This window comes from Bicyclus anynana, chromosome 2 (assembly GCF_947172395.1).
Source record: "Bicyclus anynana chromosome 2, ilBicAnyn1.1, whole genome shotgun sequence".
Classification (NCBI taxonomy): domain Eukaryota; kingdom Metazoa; phylum Arthropoda; class Insecta; order Lepidoptera; family Nymphalidae; genus Bicyclus; species Bicyclus anynana.
Genome location: NC_069084.1, coordinates 716170 through 738853, shown reverse-complemented (window position 1 = coordinate 738853; position 22684 = coordinate 716170). Strand labels below are relative to the sequence as shown.

Below are 22684 nucleotides of genomic sequence, written 5' to 3'. Positions count from 1 at the left end.
CCACACTATAGAATAGACGATAAAAAATTGACCCTGACTTGGCATGTAGGGAAGGAACTACAAAAAACAAATTGAGATTGACCGGGTTCGCTAGTAGTTTAATAAAAAAATCTGGATAGGTATATTGATATCAGCTGGCTCTTTACTTTTTTTATTCAAATACATTAAAGTATGAGCAACACAATAATGTTGTTAAATTCAAACAACTTCTTTACGTAACTTCTTTATTACCTTAAAATACAGGTATACAAAACATGTAAATATACAAAACATACATGTCATAAGATTTAAATCTATGTATTACATAATAATCAAAGAAAACAACCTAAATGAAGAAGTTAATAAATAATTATTTAATAATATTATATTAACGTTTACGTCATTTACCTATTTACACAATTTTATCATTTAAGCATTTATTTATATATATATTTATTAAATTATGCCTTTAGAATACAAAATATTAATCAAACTTTATAAAAATAATAACTTTTTTCCTAGTCGTCATAATTAAAAAATCCAATACACTGCGTTCGTCACCGCGGCACAGTCGCAACGGTCTTCACCCCACGATCACCCCACGTACGAGCTGCGTAGGTATAGCTCGCGTTTCGACCTTTAGTATGAAGTCCAACTACTGCTTGTAATATATCTACTGTGTCTCGACCGTGAGTGCAGCGTACCTACTGAGAGCGCGGGCGGGTGGCACAGACAACTAATGTGGACTGGCGGCCTGCCCACGCATTATTGATTTTAATTTCTGTTTTTTTTTTCTTTAATTTTTTTTTAATTCAGAAGACGAATTAGACATTTAATTTAATATTTTTAATAAAAAAATATCTTCTATGGATATTTTTACTATACATTGCCATGTTAATTTGAACTTAAATACAAAGATAAATATTCAAAAACTTTTGATTAAGTATATTAAAGATATCCCGCTTTATACGAAAGAATCCCTCTTTTTTCGCTCAAAAAGTTCCTAAATCACGACTTGGCAAAAATATCTGACAACACTGATCGAAATCCATTACCAAAAAACCGATGCGTAGTCACAAGCAGATGATATTATTTTCATAAAGTTTTTGGTGGTACTCCTTTAATTTCACACCAATGCAACTGTCAAAGACACTTGCATTCTGAACACTTTGCTACCACATCCAGAGCAAATCGTCATACGGGAGTAAGAAGACTACCAAATCTGATCAACTAGCAGCTCGTCATCGTACCTCGCCGAATGTTCGCTATGTAACATGTTACATTATGTCACGTAACACCTTACACTTATTGTTTGATTGTTTTATATCACAAAATACATTTTTTGTTTGATTTTGATGGTATTATTGTTGTCCACCGTTGTCATTTACAGCGACTCCCTTACCAGTTATCAGTTATATCGACACCAGCAATTTACAACTCATAAAAGTGTATCTACAATTATTAGTTCATTGTAATACCTCATTTTATTTTACCTGTCAGGTAATTTAATGTAGAGAAACTACTGAAAGGAATGTCTATAACTTTACTGAGGTTTCTATAGCTCACATTTTGCAAATAAAGAACACACATACAAAATTCTCTTAATAATGATTCCAATTTCTACGCAAGCTACAAGGAAAGTTACATAAAACCTGCGTATATTGGCTACATTGTAAAAATCGGTATACCAACCTTTCACCAAAAACTAGAGAGGCTAAACTAAAGTTGGATACAGATAAAGTAATTATTAATTAATTACATTCCTGTCCAAGTATCAATAATAAGATAATAACTATTAAATTCTCAAATATTAATATAATATGTGCGATCGATGTGGATGTTCTGAGGTTCTCTGTCTACGCTCCTCGACTTCAATGACTTCTGTGGTAGAGCTTGAGTGGTCAGCGCCGACATACCTTATTTTTTATATTTTTTGATAAAGCGGTAGTTAACCGTATACACACGTCTTTCCTCAGTAAAATTTTACATATTAAACACTTATTTTATAGTGAGCAACAAGTATTATATAGTGAGTATTGTATAGTAATCGCTGAGTCATCGCCTCGCTCACACTTCGCTATTACGCTGGCGTAATTTAAGTCCAGTAATTCCAAAAAGCGTATTTTATCATACCTATTTTTTATTCTTAGTTAAAATAGTTATTTTTTAAAAGCCCCAAAGTCCTAAAATTATCTTAAATAACGACTTTTATTTCAGAAATTCTTTCTTTTATTAAAGAAAAGGTTAAATGATGTTGCAATATGTAAGTTGGATTAAAAAAAATAGGTACATACCTAGTTACTTACTGATTTACAAATGAAAAAAATTAAAAACAAAGTACATAGAAATTGTTCCATCTGTTGAGAGCTACGATGCCACAGACAGACACACACACAGACAGACACACACACAGACAGACATCTACGTCAAACTTGTAACACCTCTTTTGCGTCGGGGGCTTGTAAAAATCCTCATTGTGAATGAAAAAAAAAAGATTTTACGTTGTAATAAATTTGTCATCGTGTAGTATTCCGTGTAAACGACAAATCAAACTAGCAATGCAGTAGTCACCTGATAGATGTCGCTACTACAATTATTTAATTATCATTATAAATTCTTGTACTATTTAATATACGAGTAGCGCCACCTATGAGAACGAGGGTTAACTAGCTAGCGCTAATCACAACACTCTGAAGTTGGCCACGAAACAAGCCTAGCAATGCAATAGTCATACGATAGATGTCGCTCTTACAATTTTAGCTACTTATAAAATTTTCAAAATAAAATATTTTGAAAAACCACCGCTTGAAAAAGTGGGTGAAGTCATTTTGAAAGTAACCCACATTCAATCCACCCATTTGTAAGTTATTAACGTACGCACTGTCTTACCTAGGTTATCTTTTACCTTGAAGCGTGATAGACTACCTCCTTCCTGAAGTAATGCACGTATACGGCGGTACCAGGAAGGCTGGAAGGAGATGAACAGAAAAAAAAGGTACATTGTTATACCTAATACTCGTACTTCCTGCAACCTTAGTACGAGATAGAAAACTTCACAAGCTCGGTAGGTACCAACATAGGTAGGTATTTTAGAATCGAGTACCTACAAACTTTATGCGATGAAAAAAACGAATTTGACGCTGTGGATTTATCATCGTTTTTCACAAATTCAACATAGATTTTTCCGGAATTAAAAGTAGTCTGCGTTAAGCCACCATAAAAATTACCAACATTACATACAAATCAGTTCTAGCGTGAAGGAGGAATACACATACATACACACGAATTTTCCTCTTTATAATATTGTATGATACTAGTGATATAAGTTCAACCATGGGGTACCTACTCATTCAATAAAGTGACAATGTAAAACGTACAAACCTCTGTTACTTACGTATTCTATTTACTTCTGTGCTACTGTGTAATAGTCCCTCTGAAAATCATCGAGCCAATAAACAAGTGACCCAACATAATTTAATAGTCTTTCGAAAAACAGAACTCCCATATTTATAGCTAGCTGACGTCGCAGGTTTCACCTGCGTGATTCCCACTCACCTAATTAGTAGTTCAGCTTTATAATATTAGTATAGACTGGCGGACGTCCGCGACTTCGCCCGCCCTGAGACCTCTTTAATCCAGCCCTTACAGTAGTATCGCTGTAAAAATGGAGTAATTTCTCCCGTTTTCCCTACATTTCCCTTCACTGCTCTGCTCCTATTGATCGTAGCGTGATGAAAAGTATACTATTATCTGCCCAGGAGTATGAAGAATAATTGTACTAAGTTTAGTTAAAATTCGTAGAGTAGTTTTTGTTTTATAACGAACATACAGATAAAATTTTACTGATTGCATTTTTGGCATCGGTATCGATCACTAATCACCTCCTGATGGTTATTTTGGATATATATTTCATGTACAGAATTGACCCCTCTACAGATTTATTATAAGTATAGATAATGATTATAAATTATTTAGATTATAAATTAGGTATGAAGGTGCAGAAATTTTCAGGGGTCTTAAGACCTATTGTACAACGTAGCCTGCTAAGCTTCTGGAACCAGCTCGGCTGGTTGGCTCCAGTGGGGACCTACACATAACGGCCAGCATCGTGATCAAGTGGGAAAAGAACAAAGAAGACCTCTACCGGTAGAGTCACTACAAACAGACAAACCTAACGTGGAGTTCTGAAATTTGAAAAAAGTAAATTTGGTTCTTTGGTTTTATTAAAAATGTACTAGGAAAAGCTGACTCATTGACATGTGACGGCAAACACATCGCCTATATGAGATTTTTCGGGACAGCACGGCTCTAACGATATTTTGTATAACTCGCAAGTGCGAGTTTCGAACTCACCGCTATCTTTCTCATTCTAAGTATCGTGTTAAACAGAGAGAGATAGAGGTGAATTCGAAACTCGCACTTGCGAGTTATAAAAATATGGTTACAGAATAGACTAGCAGAACTGCAATTAAAAAAAGAGCTTCTCTGATAAGACTTTGCCCACGTTTAGATTAATCCACTAAGCTACTCGCCACTCTATAATGTGTTTCTATGTAGAGTATTCTGAATTCCGATAAGCGTAAACCAATGAACGGTGACTAAACAATCTCGTGCTAGAGTCCCTGACGGCAGCAACTTCACGTCATTCCATGCAATGCAATAGTAATTTAATATCAGTTCTGACTTCTGTTCTGTTACATACATTGATTATTGTATTCATGCATTGTACACTGTACGGCGCGCGCGCAACGTATTATTGTGTTGTGTACTTTTAGTTTAGTTTTTTTTTTATATTTGCGGTGAGTTTTCTATTTATTTAATTTAAATGACTTGTGCTTTTTCATTTTTATAACGTTATGAGATTACACTAGCCGTCGTAAAGTGAGTTTGTTCACATTGTCAATATGCGGTTGTTTGTGGTACAAATGCCGGGTCTTCTTTTGATAAGCAATTTTGTTGTTGCCTATCAGACGCGATGGTTATTGGTTAATGCTTTATATTATTTGGATGAATGATGTGCCATATAGGAACCTAACCGATGAGCACGTATTGGGCTTACGATGTAACTTTTCGCTTTAGTACCTACTGAGTACTGTAGATATTTAATATACACATTACATTCATGTTTTTTGAACGCGGAAGCGGATTATTTTAATAATATCTTGCCGATGTTCCGAGTTTTCACCCGCGTAGTTTATAATACTTATACTTACTCTATGGTACCTACTCACAAAAATGTATTAGAATTTGAAATCGGTTTAGTAGATCTAGAGATTAATCACCCCTACAACCTCGCAATTTCAAACTTTATTCCGTTATGATATTACAAGCGGACGCCTGCAAACTTTCAACCCTTATTTTACCTGCGACTTCGACCGCATGGATTTTTCCAGGATGAAAAGTAGCATTTATGTGTTAATCCAGAGTAAAATCTATTTCCTGAATCACTGTTTTAGAATTAAATAAATAATATAAATATAAATATATACTGAAACAATACACATCACTATCTAGCCCCAAAGTAAGCATACAGAGTAGCTTGTGTTATGGGTGCTAAGATAGTTGATATTATAATATTAATATACAATTATATACTACATATATATAATGTATAAATACACACAGACACTGGAAAACACCCATGCTCATCACACAAATATTTTCCAGTTGTGGGAATCGAACCCACGGCCGTGGATGCAGAAAGCAGGGTCACTACCCACTGCACCACGCGGCCGTCAACTTATTAATACTAATTTAAACTATCGTGAGTGTTATTCATATTATTTGATTAAGAAACACGGCTAAAACTCACGTGATTTAAGGTCGGAGTATGCCCGGCTAGTTTCAAACCCATAGGGGCCCTTAGTCATGAGCTGATTCTTGCAAGCCGTGTTTCATATTCAATTAATAAAAATCACTGTATAATATAACTAATGTTTGCCAGTTACTGAAGCTCATAGATTTTGAGGTAAGTGGACAAAAGTGGCATCAAATGATACTTGTCGCTTTGTTTTCAACCGTTTTCTCTAATTTGGCTGACGCACTACCGTGCGTCTTGATAACATATGATGGTGGTACTGGTATGAGATCGTTAGTCAGCAGCCTTGTAGCCTGTAATACCAGATTGACCTTGTATTCAGACATTTGCCAAACATGACTTTGAATGTATAGTGGACAAAAAAATACATTATTCATTAATTGTAGGTATTATTTTTTATGTTAAAATATTTTTTATTTACTAATATTATACTAAGCGGTCTGTAAATAAAACTATGCACGATAAATAAAAACCTTTGACATTATAGATGGTATCTATGATAAAAACACTTTCTGGTGGTAGTTAGGTAGGTTCGGTACAATCGCGTACAAAGTACCTACTATTTATTTGATATCTGTGAAAAAAATTACTCGACCACACTTTGAAATTTTACAAATATTTTTAAATAAAATAGGAATAGTAAATAAATAAATAATAAGTTTACAATTTTAAATAACATTTCTACCACTATCCTACTGATTGGATTCGTTGCTGCAAAAATCTAGCTGGTTATTGAGGTACCTAGGTGCTTTTATTAAGATTTTTAAAAAATTTAATCAAGTACGTTATAAAATGATTTTGACAGGAAATTGGATAATTTAAGTTAGATTCTTCGTTCACGGTAATTGAGTATTGTAAAAACCTAAAATGTAATGGCGTTAAAATATGAAACGGAACTAACTTTTCTCGCAACCAAGTCTCGGGCGTACGAATATAATTACGTAAAATAACACCCGTTATCTCATATCACTAATGGAAGTAGATAAGTTACCTACCGCGGTCAAGTTCAAGGGCAAACTGATTGTGCAACAAATTAAAGACAAATTTGTACGAACGACACGGGAAACAAAAGAAAACATACGCCAATTGTCGCCCACAACCGCACACTAATATTGGTGACTAGCTGACAATACGCGGTTTCACCCTCGTGGTTCTCGTTCACGTAGGAATACGGGGATAATATATTGCCTATAGGTTTCCTCGATAAATGGGCTATCTAACACTGAAAGAGTTTTTCAAATCGGACCAGTAGTTCCTGGGATTAGCGCGTTCACCCAAACAAACTCTTCAGCTTTATAATATTAGTGTAGATGTGCCGGATATTTGTATCAAGATCCTCGGATCATCTTAATAATCGGTGCCGGTGCGAGAGAGTTTGAAACTGCCCTGTTGACAGTAGACATGGTTCGACATTTATTGCGTTATGCAGCTAAAAAAATTGTCTACAACAAAAGAAAATTAATTAAATGATCTATGCAGTGCCGAAAAAATTTCTTCGAACTATTTACACATTATCTGACGGCCTCCGTGGCTGGGCCGATTGAGATTTTCTTGATTGGTCCAGGTCTGGCTGGTGGGATGCTTACCACCCTACCGGCAAAGACGTACCGCCAAGCGATTTATCGTTCCAGTACGATGCCGTGTAGAAACCGAGAGGGGTGTGGATTTTCATCTTCCTCCTAACAAGTTAGCCCGCTTCCATTCCATCCGTTAGTCATGTAGTAAGTCAACAATCTATTCTTATGGCGAAACTAGAAATTATAAAAAAGTAAGTAAATAAAAGTGTTCTGCAATGTGGACGTGATTTTATTCATTTGATCTATTCAATCTTGTTAATTTGTAATTACCTAATAGGTATTTAGTAATTATTTTTTGTTATTTACTATTATGTATTATGTGATAACTGATAATGCCCATTTATCACAAATTAATTCTGTCAATAAAGACGTAAAGGTGCATTTAACATAACGAGGAAACATCAACGCTAATTGATTATTGTCAATTAATTTACAACTTTTTGTATACCATGAAAGAATTTGCTAAGCTAATCGTCAGATGTGAAGCAATGATGTTGTTTACGTGTTAATTCACTTCTTAACCCTCTACTCACATTGTGGCTGGTAAAAGAAAAGCAAGCTGAATAGAATATTCCACAATTTCTTATTTCATCATCATTAACCTTCGGCTGCTCACTGCTGAGCTCGAATCTTTTCTCAGAATGAGCGGAGTTAGGCTAATAATCTACCACGCTGGCCCAATGTGGATTGGCAGACTTCATACATGTAGAGAATCAAGAAAATTCTCAGTTATGCAGGTTTAATAACGATGTTTTCCTTCACCGTTTGAAACTTTGATATTTAATTTCTTAAAATACACATGACTGAAAAGTTGGAGGTGTATGCCCCGGACCGAATTCGAACCTACAAGCTCCGGAATAGGATGCACAGGTTATTACGGCTATCTTATTTCATAATGCGTGCTAAATTATTTATTACAAGTCCAAGGGATATCTACACCACACCCTGATTTTTAGGTACCCAAATACCCAAATACCCATACCCAAAGGCTAAACCAGGACTCTATTACCAGCTATTACACTGTCCGTCCGTCCACTGGCATTTGTATGAGCCGTTATAGTCAGACGGAAAATTTGTTTATATAGTAGCTATTTAAATTTTAATGTAATTTGTTAATTAATAGTTCTGGTAAAAAATGTGAATCCACATTGGTGTTCTTTCTTACTTCTTAAATCTTTTGAGGATATATAAAACATTTTAAGTTTACTCAGAATTAGTGAACGGCCCTTTCGTTACGGGACTCGAGAGCAAAGGACAAAGAACTGGTGTAAACGTCCTACAGAAAGAACTAACGAAAATCGGAGTAAAAAAGGTTATCTCAAAAATATCTCTACATCTGCAAACAGAGATCTCTAACAGATTTGTGCAAATAGTGTAATTATGCAAAGTTAAACATAACCTGACGACGCAAATTATGTAGGTAGGTATTCTGTGGCAAATTATCCTTGACGCATGCAACTTGTATGTTGTCATGGTCTAAGAGCCGACATTAGAAATATAATACCCTCATCCGTTATTTATTAGTGATCAGAAAAAAATGAATGATAATACTCACAGGAACTCACTGCAAATAGGTTCCCCAAGAAAACCGTGAACTAGATCACAGAAAACTAAATACAGTTAAATTAACCCTAAAATAAGCTTCTATTTGACATATTATTATATAAGTGATGGGGGTATATAAATAACATTACACAACTGTTTATATCTGGCAACCCGACAGTTGCAATGTGAAAGCAGGCAACCTTTACGTGTTTAATTCTACTTCTATATTATTTTAAGTAGTGCGCATTTTTAAATTAACCAATGAGGGAAGTAGATCAAATAAATGTAATAAAAAAATCAATCATTTAATACAACCCAGCCGCAATTTTCATAAGCCGGATAGTATACCCTATTTGCAATGTGTCAATGTGAATATTTTCCATCATTTACCTTCTCGCAAATAAATACCAGATGAGGGTATATATTTCTTATGCTCGATCTTGTACTATAATAATAATTTATAGACTGATTTTCTTCATTTTATGTTAGCTGTTTATAACCCCATACTCGCACCGTACTTACCTAAGAACATTACAGTTCGTTTCATGTAGGATGGTGCGGGTGACAGTTCGTTTTACTCTTTTGAAAGTTTGCGGCGATTCACGATAATAGTGGGTACGTCCTATGAACGTCTTACAGGCGACTGTCACCATACCCATGATATCTGAAAACACTTTAAAAACTATGGGGTTCGGGCCATGGAGACTTTGTTAGTTGTTGTTTGTGAGCAAACAAAGACTCAGTCTATAAAATGTATATTTTTGTATTTCTTTTCGACATATTATTAGAGAATGAGTAGGTATCATTCACGTGTGTCATTACTTAATGATGAATAAAACGTTTTTAAAATTTAACTTATTTTTATAAACCTAAAAATTTTTCATAATTAGCGGAAAAATTAAGTGATCTTCCAAAAGTCGTATCAAACATTAATTTTAATAACATACTACCTACTTACGTTGTAACAACTAAAATGTTATTAAGGGATATACCTACCTATACATGTACGTCATATCTATAAAAAGCCTTTGAGAAATTATATACTTAGGTATAACGAGGTAAAGTATTATTTATGGTAATCATGTAAATCTGCTCGTTAGCGTGAATCATGAAGGTCTAAGTTCGAGTCCTGCGTCGAGCTTGTGTTTGGTTTTTTCTCATAAGTACGACATCCTCAGTAGCAGGTCGAACTTGGAAAGTCATTGGAATAATACCACTTTACCTTACCTGGGAAAGGCTAATCGTGGGTCCAAGTAACGATAAACGTCTGAGCCCCAGTTTCTTCATCGTAAGTAACAGTCAAAGTAACGTCATAAAGCAAAAGTGACGGTCTTAATCACGGAAAAATAAAGTCTTCTTTACTACTTACTACTTTTACCGTTACTTTAGCTTTACATGAAGAAACTGGCTGTGATAGTGATCGTTTACAGACATTATCACCAGATTGTGAACGAACAACTCACTTTGCAGCATGGCTAGCGCTACTGGTGTGATAGCAGTCAACTTGTCAAAATATAAAAAAAAAAAAAAAAATCTTACAGAGGGTCTTACGCTAATAATGGTAATGACTACTTTTATTTTAGATGGCCAAGTTAATCTTCCTAGCAGGTCTGGCTCTGGTCGGCGCAGCAGCATGGTTCGTCCTTACTTCGCAAGTACCAGGCTCGCCCCCTCAACTGGACCCCAACGAGTGGTGGGGACCACAAGATCTGAAGGGCAAAACGGATGCAAGCATAAGGTCATTCGAAGTTAGATTTTCTCAAGAGGTAAGTTTACTTTCTCTATAATCTCAATATTGTATAGTTTTTTTTATTAACAAGTTTTCAAAATTATTATTAGTTCAGAGAAACTATACTTCCATATTACTTGTACAAAGAATAAAACTATCTTTATTAAAGCAAAGCTTTGAAATGTCGTCAATGTTATATAAAGATAAAAATTTTAATAAAAAAAAATTCAACCGACTTCCAACTCAAAAATAACCTAAACTAAAAAGCAATAAATAACATCTTACCTATGACCTTCTGATCAGTTTGAAGGCGGTGCCAATCCACCTGTAATCGAGGAACTTGTAATATGCGGAAACGAGAGCTACGCGGGTGAAACCGCGGGGCATTTGCTAGTAATTAGTAGATATCTAATATCTATAAGTACTAGCAGATACTTATAGATATCTACAAATAACTAATTGATAGATTTAACTGTTCCCAGATGATCCGCGATCTGAAAGAACGTCTGAAAAACCACCGCGATATCATCGCCCCTCTGGAAGGCGTCGGCTTCGAGTACGGCTTCAACTCCAAGCAGCTGCAGCCCTGGGTGCAGTACTGGGCGGAACAGTACCAGTTCCAGGACAGGGAGAAGTTCTTCAACAAGTTCCCGCAGTTCAAGACGAACATACAGGGGCTGGATATACACTTCATAAGGGTGAAGCCTCAGGTATGTGATCATTCAGGGTTTTTGCCTAAGCAGAGTACAACGCTTATGCTGGTGAAGCAAAAGTTTACGTAGGATAACAAATTATTATTATTGTTATTTAATATAGTTATATTCTTTTTGTTCCATCAATTAAGTTTTTGTGTCTACCGAGAAGGTCTTCCGTCATGATTATTTATGTATTCTAATCTATACTAATATTATAAAGAGGAAAGATTCGATTGTTTGTTTGTACTTTTTGAATACGCTCTGGAACTACTGAACCGATTTGAAAAACTCTTTCACTGTTGGGAAGCTGCACTATCTCCAAGTGCTGTAGGCTATATTTTATCCCCGTATTCCTAACTGGAACGGGAACCACGCGGGTACAACCACGTGGCGTCTGCTGGTTTTAAAGATATGGTTACAATGACTACGCTTGACACCTGCCTAATGAATGCACCTCATAGACAAATGCAAGGCAACGCATCGTAAGACGTACGTATTCAAGGTGTGTCTTGCTAGGTTAAAGGTGGATTTACATTTGCCTGACGTGTTGTGACGTGTCATGCAAAATGTATGAAACCGATTCTGGTCTGATGCGTCACAGTACGTCAGACAAATGTAAATCCGGCTTTAAGCTTTTTTATTAAGTCAATCTCAAGATGAATATCTAGTTAGGTACATACTCTAGCAATTTGGTGTTAAACAAAAATCTCCTGTTGGTGGAGCAAATTTTTCTAGCTATAGGATACAAAGCTGGTAATATTAATTATTTTTTAAACACACTATTACCTCTTTTCCTCAGGTACCCGCCGGTGTAACGATTGTACCACTTCTCCTGTTACACGGCTGGCCGGGTTCCGTACGCGAGTTCTATGAAGCCATTCCATTGTTGACAAAGAAAACTGAAGGTTACGACTTTGTTTTCGAAGTTATTATTCCAAGCTTGCCTGGATATGGATTTTCTGACGTGAGTTCCTAACAGTTTAATTCAACTATTAAGGGGTTAACTGATGTTTGAAATATCTTTGATTATATGCCTACGAATTGCATTTTTTTTTCGTATCTACCTTTTACCATAAATAGAAAATGAAGGAGAATTATTAGCCATGTACACATCAAATAGCTACCTGTGCTTCTCTACTTTGTTCGGTCCATTATCTACAAAGGTTTTTCCCGATACTGACCACGCTGGGTAAGCGGGTTGTCACCACAGAGCTAAACTTCTGCGAATGCTGCCCGACACCTACCTTTGCGATCTAATACTCTAGCCTGTGGGAGCAGATACACTGCCCTTCGTCGATCGAAAGAGCCTCGTCGGTCCATCTGCAGGGTGCAGAGAGCAGGTGAGTCTGGCAGTTGGGGAGATTGACTGGTACTAGCCTCACCTTCACACCCATATGTTTATCTATATGTATGGTCTTCTGTATATGTGTAATACATTATGTGTAAAAGAGTAACGTAGTATGTGTGTGGATGTGTATAAGCGTAGAGTATACCTACGCAAGATATTTAAATGTAATTACAATAAGTGGGGAATTATAAGTATACCGAAGAAGTAGGTAATAAGAATATGTTAATTTCAGAGTAATAAGCTACTTCGGAAACAAACAAACTGTTGTATCAAAATGTCAGTTTGTTTAAATAATATTTAAGCAGTTTGATTTTAAAAACCCACGAAAAACAGATAAGATAACATTATCAATTCGTGTATACGTGTATATATTTTTTTTTTATTTATAAACACGCGTCATCATCATTTTCAAAGTGATCAGTTAGGTAGAAAATATTATAATGTTATTTTTCTCTTTTTACTTATAGTTTGAAGTCGGTTGTATTTTTTTTTAAATAATTATATATATTATTAGGTATTAGGTAAGATGCTATTGCATAACGTATTATAAATCGACGATAGGTATTTTTATTAGGAGTCGACTTACGGCATTATCAGTCAAAACAATAAAACATTAATATTAAAAACGATGTTTTTGATGGTTTAAGGCTGCATTGTTTTTTTGTTTATCTTGCAATAAAACAATGCATCTTTTGTTGTTATTCGTATCTTTTATATAGTTAGCGAATATCCCGTGGCTTCACCCGTGTAGTGTTTATTCCATACGGGGATAAAACCAATGGCACTTACATATAACGTAGCTTTATTTCTGTTGGTAAAATAATTTTCAAAATCTGTTCATCAGCAGGTCAAAAGATAAGCTCCTAGCCGCACTACTCTAATTACACGTTTTATATTTGTTTCACTTGTAACTATGTATGTAAGAAAATCTAGGAATCTTTAATTGACTCACTTCCCGGTCTTCGATTAGGATGAAATTTTGCACACGCTCTGAGCTTTGATGACAATATAATAATTCATTTATTTTGATATTTAGATATATATTTTATTTTGACATGACAAAAACATGACTAGCTAAGAAACGTCATTACAAATCCAATATGGCGGCCTCCCCAAGATGGCGGACTAGCTGTTTAAAATCCACCCCCATGGTATGGATATCAAATAAAAGGGTTTGCTGTCAGGAATAAGAAAAAAATTGTCACGTGACTTAAATCCAATATTTGTAACTTTGTGTTTTTTAATTTTTCAACTATTTAAAGTTATTTTAGTATAAATGTAAACGTTTCAATGCCATTAAAGCAAAGCAATTGAAAATGCACACAACTCTAAAGTTGTAGGTGCATACCCCGGACTGGATTCGAACCCACACCCTCCGGAATCGGAGGCAGAGATCATATCCACTGGGCTATCATGGCTCTAATAGAAAACAATATTGAACCAAAATTAAAACGCCTTTACAATCTTTATCAAATGAATTATATTTGACAGGCCGCAGTTCGTCCCGGTCTAGGAGCTCCCCAAATGGGCGTGATCTTCAAAAACCTGATGAACAGGCTCGGCCACAAGAAGTATTACATCCAGGGCGGGGACTGGGGAGCCCTGATCTGCAACTCCATGGCCACCATGTTTCAGAGCGAGGTGTTGGGATACCATTCCAACATGCTGATTGTTCAGGTACGCAACAAAAATGTGTAAGTGATGTCATCATCATGGAAGAGGGGAAATGGAGCTTAGGCCCACCACGCTATACCAATGTGGGTTTAGCGTGTTAATGTTTTAAAAGTTAATAACAATAACTATTAAAAGTTAATATAACGACTGGCAACGCTAGCTTAACGTGTTCTCCGAGGAAAGGCTTTTCTTGGAAAATTACACCCTGTTAATGAAAATTTGCATTGAAAAATACTAGGATTAATAATACTAGTTATGGACCTGCCACTGCGTAAGTTTAAGCAAAAAAACATTTACTTAGACAATGTTACTACACAATTGATGAGTTTCTTAATGATAAAGGTGCTTGGAGGCTATTGGATCAGCTTCTGCCTTCACGCAGGAAGTAAAACTATAAGAAATTGTAATGATGTTAACAATTGTAAATTATAATATTACCGTGATTTTTCAAAAAAGCAACTGTCGCGTTGTGGCTCTTCTCAGCAGAACGTGCCTTTGGAATCGGTGGTAGACTTTACAAATAGTCAACCTTGACATTTCAAAAATGCTTGTACTAAACCTACTTGAAATAAATTGATATTGTTTTTGATTTTGGAGAAAGAGTCAGTATTTCATTACCCAGTAGGGTATTGTAATGTACATGCACACACTCGTGATTTACTTAATCACTAATTTGATCACTCAATTTATTCATCATCATCATATCAGCCGATGGACGTCCACTGCAGGACATAGGCCTTTTGTAGGGACTTCCAAACATCACGATACTGAGCCACCTGCATCTGAATCCCTGCGACTCGCTTGATGTCGTCAGTCCACCTGGTGGAAGGTCGGCCAACACTGCGCTTACTAGTGCGGGGTCGCCAGCACTTTGGGACCCCAACGTCCATCGGCTCCTCGAACTATGTGCCCCGCCCATTGCCACTTCAGCTTCGCGACTCGTTGAGCTATGTCGGTGACTTTGGTTCTTCTGCGGATCTCCTCATTTCTCAATTTATAACTTTCACTTAATTGAATACTGTATTTTCTTAGTACCCTATTATAGCAATAGGGTTGCTATAATAGGGTACTAAGCTGCAAAACTAGAATGAGCCCCACCGTCACGAGAGGCTTGTATTTATCTTACTTCAATAGTTGGTATATTGACATTGACTGCATCCGGCTGTCAGAATATTGACAACATCCGGTAATAACACTGAATTTTGTCCTCCTTGTTGTGGTCCTATATACTACAGGTACCTATAGTAGGAGCAAGTTTTACAATACAAAATGCCGAAGGTCTGCCTACACAGGCGTTCGCTGTGCAAGTCATGATTTATAAGTAAGCGTTCAAAGCAGATATCAGTTGCACTAGCTAATATAACCATAAACTTATCACAGAATGGTTGGACAGCCATCAAGACCGCGGTCGGAGCTGTCTTCCCTTCGCTGGTGGTGGAGCCGCACCTGGCCGATAGAATGTACCCGCTGTCCAAGTACTTCGCCTACCTCATGGAGGAGTTCGCTTACCTTCACTTGCAAGCGACGAAGCCTGATACTGTTGGTAAGGTGAACTACTAAACTTCTGGATTTTGATCTCCTGCGCCTAGAAAATTGATACTAATTTTTACCTTGAAAGTGGGAATTATAACCGTTAACACTAAAGTCAGTAGACAATAGTCATTTGTTTCAATAGCACTATCGAAACGTCAGGTAATCTATACTAATATTATAAAGATGTAAAGTTTGTAAGTTTGTCACATTTTTTAAATGGGGTAATCTTCGGAACTACTGGTCCGATTTCAAAAATTCTTTCACCAGTAGAATGCTACATTATCGCTACATTATAGGGTACGGGTAGGGTAGGAGTAGGGTAGAGGTAGGAGATCGATACTGAAGCCTATTTTCTATGAATTCAAATGATACTTAAGACGATTTGAGACCATAATACGTAGAAGGATAACAGGATACTTTTTGTCGCGAAAACAAAATCAGAAATGGGTGAAGTAGGGGTAGAAAGTTTGTACGGAAAGTCCTTAATTTTTCTAGGTACATTTGTAAATGTAAAATGATAAGTAGACTATTTATTAGGTATAAGTTAAAAAACTTGCAAAATAGAATGTGAAATAGGGGTTGAAAGTTGACATCGATTTTTACGCGGACGAAGTCGCGGGCGTCCGCTAGTAATATTATAAGATAATGGTGATAGTAATTAATTGAAAACTTAAAATTAAAGTTACGGGGTTCCAATTGCGCCTAAGTCCGAGAAGAGCCCACAAGAAACTCAGCCAGATTTTTCCTTTTTCTTTTAACGTTTTCCATGTTCTGTGGTTTACATCTTTAGAAGAACAAACGCCGAAGGGGCGATTTAGCGTTCCGGTACGATGCCGTGTAGAAACCGAAAGGGGTGTGGATTTTCATCCTTCTCCTAACAAGTTAGCCCACTTCCATCTTAGACTGCATCATCACTTACCATCAGGTGAGATTGTAGTCAAGGGCTAACTTGTAAAGAATAAAAAAAAAAAAAGATGTCAACCTTGTTAGAATGTAACTGTTTTCGGCGGCGCTGTGCTTTGACGGAAAGAAGCAAGAGAAACGAAGTTGTGTAGTTGTGAGCACACACTGAAGTAGCCGTTAAACTTTACTACTGGTCTAAGATCCAGACATAAATATACCCTATGAGTATGAAATAAATGATAGATAATGTGTTCAGTGACACATTGCAAATAGATTGCCTAGCTAAATTCACCAAACACATTTTTCATACAAAATCTAGGAAACCATGAACAAATCAAAGGCAACGAAATATTTTCCTTTTATAAGTTGCAGTTAAATGAAGAATAAAAAAAGCTGTACTGTACTGTAAATATTTTCCATAATTTATTTCTTATACCAATTTAATAACAGATGAGGGTATGTTAATAATGCCGAATCTCGTACTATACGGTGCTGCTTATAATTTGCGAGCAGTTCATGTAACATTTAATATAAACACGCAAATAACGAAGATATTTGTAATTTTGTTTGAAAACCCGTATGGGTTTCTTTCAGCGACGACGTCATTCCTTCGTACTATTTAGTATGTAGCAGCGTTTTGAAGCGATCCGCGGCAGCGCCGCAAAATTCACCCTTTAAATCCCTGTAGCTCTGAAAGTAATGATCGCAGAGACCCTGTTACTTCTACAAAATTGCTTTACTATTAGCATACTAATAATTTATATAGATATCACCGTTGTTATTAACTTAGCTCGGTGATCAAAGAAAGATGTAATACTTAGCAAAACATACCTTTGCGTTTTACAGGAGTGGGTCTCTCAGACTCTCCAGGCGGTCTCCTGGCCTACATACTGGAGAAGTTCTCGACCTGGACGCGGCTGGAGCACCGGTACCAGGTAGACGGCGGTCTGGGGTACCGCTTCTCCAAGGACCAGCTGATCGACAACCTCATGGTCTACTGGAGCACCAACTCCATCACCACCTCCATGAGACTGTATGCCGAGAATATGAGCAACAAGACTCGAGCGTTAGGAATAGATTCGTAAGTTACGACTATGATTGTTTACGCGTATTTATGTGGAAGTTGGCTTATGTGTGTTTTTTTACTTTAACTATTTTCAAACAATTTTATCGGTCTACTACTCGTACATTACAAAATTTTAAGAAATTAAATATCACGTGTCTCAAACGGTGAAGGAAAAACATCGTGAGGAAACTTGCATGCCTGAGAATTTCCTTAATTATCTGCGTGTGTGAAGTTTGCCAATTTGCCTAGCCAAATTGGGCTAGCGTGGTGGACTTTTGGCCTAACCCCTCTCATTTAGAGGAGACTCGAGCTCAGCAGTGAGCCGGTTAAGGGTTGATAATGATGATGATGATGACACTACAAAATGAAGCTTGTCTCCTTAGGAATATGTAGCTTAAATTTACGACGTTGCTCTAATGCAACCTAAAAATAATTTTTGAAGGCCTCCGTGGCGCAGTGGTATGCGCAGTGGATTTACAAAACGGAGGTCCTGGGTTCGATCCCCGGCTGGGCAGATTGAGATTTTCTTAATTTGTCCAGGTCAGGCTGGTGGGAGGCTTCAGCCGTGGCTAGTTACCACCCTACCGACAAAGACGTACCGCCAAGCGATTTAGCGTTCCGGTACGATGCCGTGTAGAAACCGAAAGGGGTGTGGATTTTCATCCTCCTCCTAACAAGTTAGCCCGCTTCCATCTTAGACTGCATCATCACTTACCATCAGGTGAGATTGTAGTCAAGGGCTAACTTGTAAAGAATAAAAAAAAAAAATGCTATAAGATGCCGAGCTTATTTTATGGTGACAAGGAATAAACAGATCGTTAAATATTTTTTTCGAGACAATACCTACGATAAATAAGAAATAATGACCGCAGAAACTAAACACTTAACTTCATGGCAAACATTTTCTAGGCTCCGTCAAAGATGAATAAGGTATATGTAAAACTTGGTAGGTACATGTTCTTCAATCCGTTATGTAAAACTAGTGACCAATAGCGGTGAAATCGAAAATATCGTAAGTATTTGTTGCGATGGGACGATACAGAGGTCTATTAGGACACTAAAAACCGATCATATTTTCTTAACACAGGTTACTAGGACATAAAGAACAAAATCAAATAATATTTTCTTTACCCAGGTACACCACTGTAGTGCCGACCTGGGCCCTGCAAGCCAAGAACGAACTGTTCTACCAACCGCCCAGCATGCTGAGCTCCAAGTTCACCAACCTGCTCGGAGTCTCAGTGCTGGATGACGGGGGACACTTCGTGGCCTTCGAGCTACCTCAAGTATTCGCCAAAGACGTCTTCAAGGCTGTGAAAGCTTTCAAAGAGTTCCATAAGACTAAAACTGAGTTGTGATTTTAGTGTAAGACATAAATGATTGTTTTTATATGTTTATTTGTAGTTTTATTAATAACATATATTATCCAGGGAATGGTAAAGGGTAAAGAAGGTCATTTTGGCTCAGGAAATAAAAAAACTAATGCCATTGATTCAATATGTGTATCAGATCACTATTTCGGGCAGCAGTGAAAAAAGTCAAATTAGCCTTAATGATTGCTAACCTCCGATACTGCAAATGAAAAAGAAGATATACAAAGTACCAACTAGAGTAGTAGTAATAAATATCAGCATAAATTCACAAAGCCTCGTCACAGAAACTCTGCTCAAGTCCTCGTATCAGGAGAGAGGCCTAGCCTGCAGTTAGCTAATAAAAATGCTCTGAATGATGACCTATTTACTAATTTACAGATTGACCTTAAGTGGGAAACCATCGCTTATAGAGAACCTATATAAACTTGCAGTACAATCTTTTTTTTTATTCTTTACAAGTTAGCCCTTGACTACAATCTCACCTGATGGTAAGTGATGATGCAGTCTAAGATGGAAGCGGGCTCACTTGTTAGGAGGAGAATGAAAATCAACACCCCTTTTCGGTTTCTACACGACATCGTACCGGAACGCCAAATCGCTTGGCGGTACGTCTTTGTGGGTATGGTGGTAACTAGCCACGGCCGGCTCCCACCAGCTAGACCTGGACCAATTAAGAAAATCTCAAAAGGCTCAGCCGGGGATCGAACCCAGGACCTCCGTTTTGTAAATACACCGCGCGTACCACGGCGCCACGGAGGTAGTCAATCGCTAGAAACATGTCGTACATGCCCAAATGTCAAACTGAAATATGGGTAATAAGCCAAAACCTAATTTTGGCATCAAGGCAGGGGACAGATCTCCATCAGTAATCCGACTTCGTAGGGAAAGCGGGTTATGTAGTTCTTTGCCAGAAAAACCCCTTCGTTTGCCACCCTCAGTGCATATTAGAGGCTTCGGAAACTCACATGCATTCATTGCACTGTCTTCTAAGTTCGTTAATAATAAAACAATCTAGAGTCGATACGTTAAGTACCTAGTAAGTAATAGATCTCTTTCTAGCTGGTCGCAAAACTTTAGGGACGTGTAGTGACTTCCCTGGAACATAAGTCTATCTTTATAAAGACTTGACCACTAGCACATCTATACCATTTGGGTGGTAGAGAAAATAGAGACCAAATTTCAAATAATAGCGTAAAATTAACTAAGCGGTCAAAAACGATCGCTTTGTTGAACGGTTCTTTGTTTCCGATTAAAAGTTTCGGCTCCTCGTAACGGTATCTTTTAATTAATTCGGGAAGAGCGCCGAAAAATTAAGGATTAAAATAACTTCGCTTAAGATAAGCAGAATAAGCCAGTAGATTATCTATGCTAATTATTAATTACTATTATCACTACACTACTATTATTTGTTATATGAAATTACTATTTGATATCAACGCCCATTAGTTCATAATAATCAATTGATGAATACAGGGAACAGCACCCCTAGCCAAGTAGCACGTCGATTCTCTTTCTACGATCGCTAACGCTTACAAAACTAGTAAAATGTATAGGAATGACAGATCTTGTGTCATCAAGATCTGATCACGTGATAGAAAATATCATTCCCATACATCTTTCTAGTTTTCGATGCGTTAGCGATCGTAGAAAGAGAATCGACATGGCATTTGGCTACGGGGGTAAACTAAATTAGAGTAGTAGTTGCAGCGTGAAGGAGTAATAAACATACACACTAAATGTGATAAACCATACATTTTTCTGATTGGCTCGAATGTAAGTTTTTTTTATATCGATTTCCCCTGAAATACTCTACAACTCAATTTTTAACGCGACCGTTAACAACGAGCGGTATAAAATACGTCAAACGCTATCCTGCATTAGCCTTAATGTAAAGCCTATACGTAGGCTTGTACAATGTAGAGGCACGCGTGCGTTTCACTGATAAGGCTGTATCAACAGAGGGCGGGACAGCCTCAGTGAGCTTAGGAGGCTTTTACATTATACTAAATACTGCTTTATAGCGCTGGTTATATTGTTTAACTGTTTTCAACACCTTCCTGAAGGCGATTAGTAAAAAGTTTGATTGTCCCATACTGAGGCACTGGATACACACACATACCTGTGTTTGTATCCGTCTGTTTGTGTCTGTATTTACATTATATGTTATAATTGTTTTTTTGTACACTAACACCCATAGTTAGTGGCCTGGCAAGGCCTGAAATAAACACATTTTATTTTTGTATTAATTTTTAATATTTGGCTATATCTAAATGAAAATTTCAAAGGAAACGGTTAGAATTTCAATGATTTTAATAAATAGGTGCGTGAAATGATAACTGACTACCTGCTTTCTATTAGTCTTATACCTACTTTATTAAAGTTTAAAACCTCCACCTCAGGTAGATGGACGCAATATGGCACTTTATAGGACGTGTCCCATAAGGTCTTAAAGTACATTGAATATCATGAGGGAGTGAGGAACCTCCTGACAAGACGCGCCTTCTCAAGGTTTGCCTTCTGTATTTCTCTCGACACGGAAGACAAGCAAAAGCTTCTTAATGATTCTCGAAGCTTTTCGCTTTAAGACTGAATATACAGATACGTTAAGGAGAGAAAATTCTACGGGTTATACGTACGTAATGCAAGAATTTTGTTTTATTTTTTAAACTTTAGAAAAATCAAATTTCTATGCAGTTGAACAGTAATATGCTATGTTTTTATCTCGCCCCCGCAGGCGGAGAGTCGTTTAGTCAACGCTGTAGTTGACTCGACTACCAGTAGGGTGACCAAACGTGCTTCATTCCTTTCCACATTGTTTTTTTGTCAGTTCTTCTGTCGATACGTAATCACATATAAACACCCAAACAATTTGAAATGTTTAAATTTTTGAAAACGAAATCATTATGACATGAGTCATTGATTATTATTTGTCATTAAACAAGAATGTACCAGTGCATAGAGTAAACGTGCTTAGATCAACACTGTCACTATAACCACTACAAATTTTAATTTGTTTATTCAGGTGCAATTTATTATACTTAAACATGTCAAATTTGGTAATATTACAAATTTGTTACTTTTCAGATTTACTTTTCGGATTCCAGATTCAAAATATTTTTAAATGAATACAGATTGTGGTAACCCTCTACAGTTTAATTCAGGGTGAAAACTCAGAGGGTTTCTCACCCTTATTGCTCCAAATCCCATAATGTATGGGCGGATGAGCGATTCGGAAGTCGTTTATTGATATTTGATGTTTCTCACGTAGCGGGCTGCAGGGCGGGGGTGGCTTTATATTGCTAATTTATTTATCAGCTTAACCACAAACTCGAAACGAGTGAAGTGACTTTCGTCAGAGGATTATATTTTTGACAAAGCACAGGTTTGTATAAGACAAAACATAAATGTGTTTTGTCAAAAATATAACTATTAGACAATTTGATG

The 22684-nt window shown here is 36.8% G+C and overlaps 1 protein-coding gene across 1 annotated transcript; it reads left to right on the top strand.

The window, feature by feature from the left end:
- Window positions 1–4623: 4623 nt before the first annotated feature.
- On the top strand, window positions 4624–19264 carry LOC112051983 (juvenile hormone epoxide hydrolase). The gene is made up of 8 exons (XM_024090856.2): window positions 4624–4778; window positions 10503–10685; window positions 11131–11358; window positions 12143–12307; window positions 14183–14368; window positions 15746–15908; window positions 17648–17882; window positions 19003–19264. Exons 2-8 carry the CDS (start codon window positions 10503–10505, stop codon window positions 19223–19225), a joined length of 1383 nt encoding a protein of 460 aa, XP_023946624.2. The 5' UTR covers window positions 4624–4778; the 3' UTR covers window positions 19226–19264.
- Window positions 19265–22684: the final 3420 nt, after the last annotated feature.

Excerpts from the sequence above, each read along its gene's own strand:
- LOC112051983 (XM_024090856.2), top strand. The coding sequence starts at position 10,503 with ATGGCCAAGTTAATCTTCCTAGCAGGTCTGGCTCTGGTCGGCGCAGCA. Across the intron at positions 12,308-14,182 it reads CTGGATATGGATTTTCTGAC|GCCGCAGTTCGTCCCGGTCT; the intron begins GTGAGTTCCTAA and ends TATATTTGACAG. Across the intron at positions 15,909-17,647 it reads GACGAAGCCTGATACTGTTG|GAGTGGGTCTCTCAGACTCT; the intron begins GTAAGGTGAACT and ends TGCGTTTTACAG.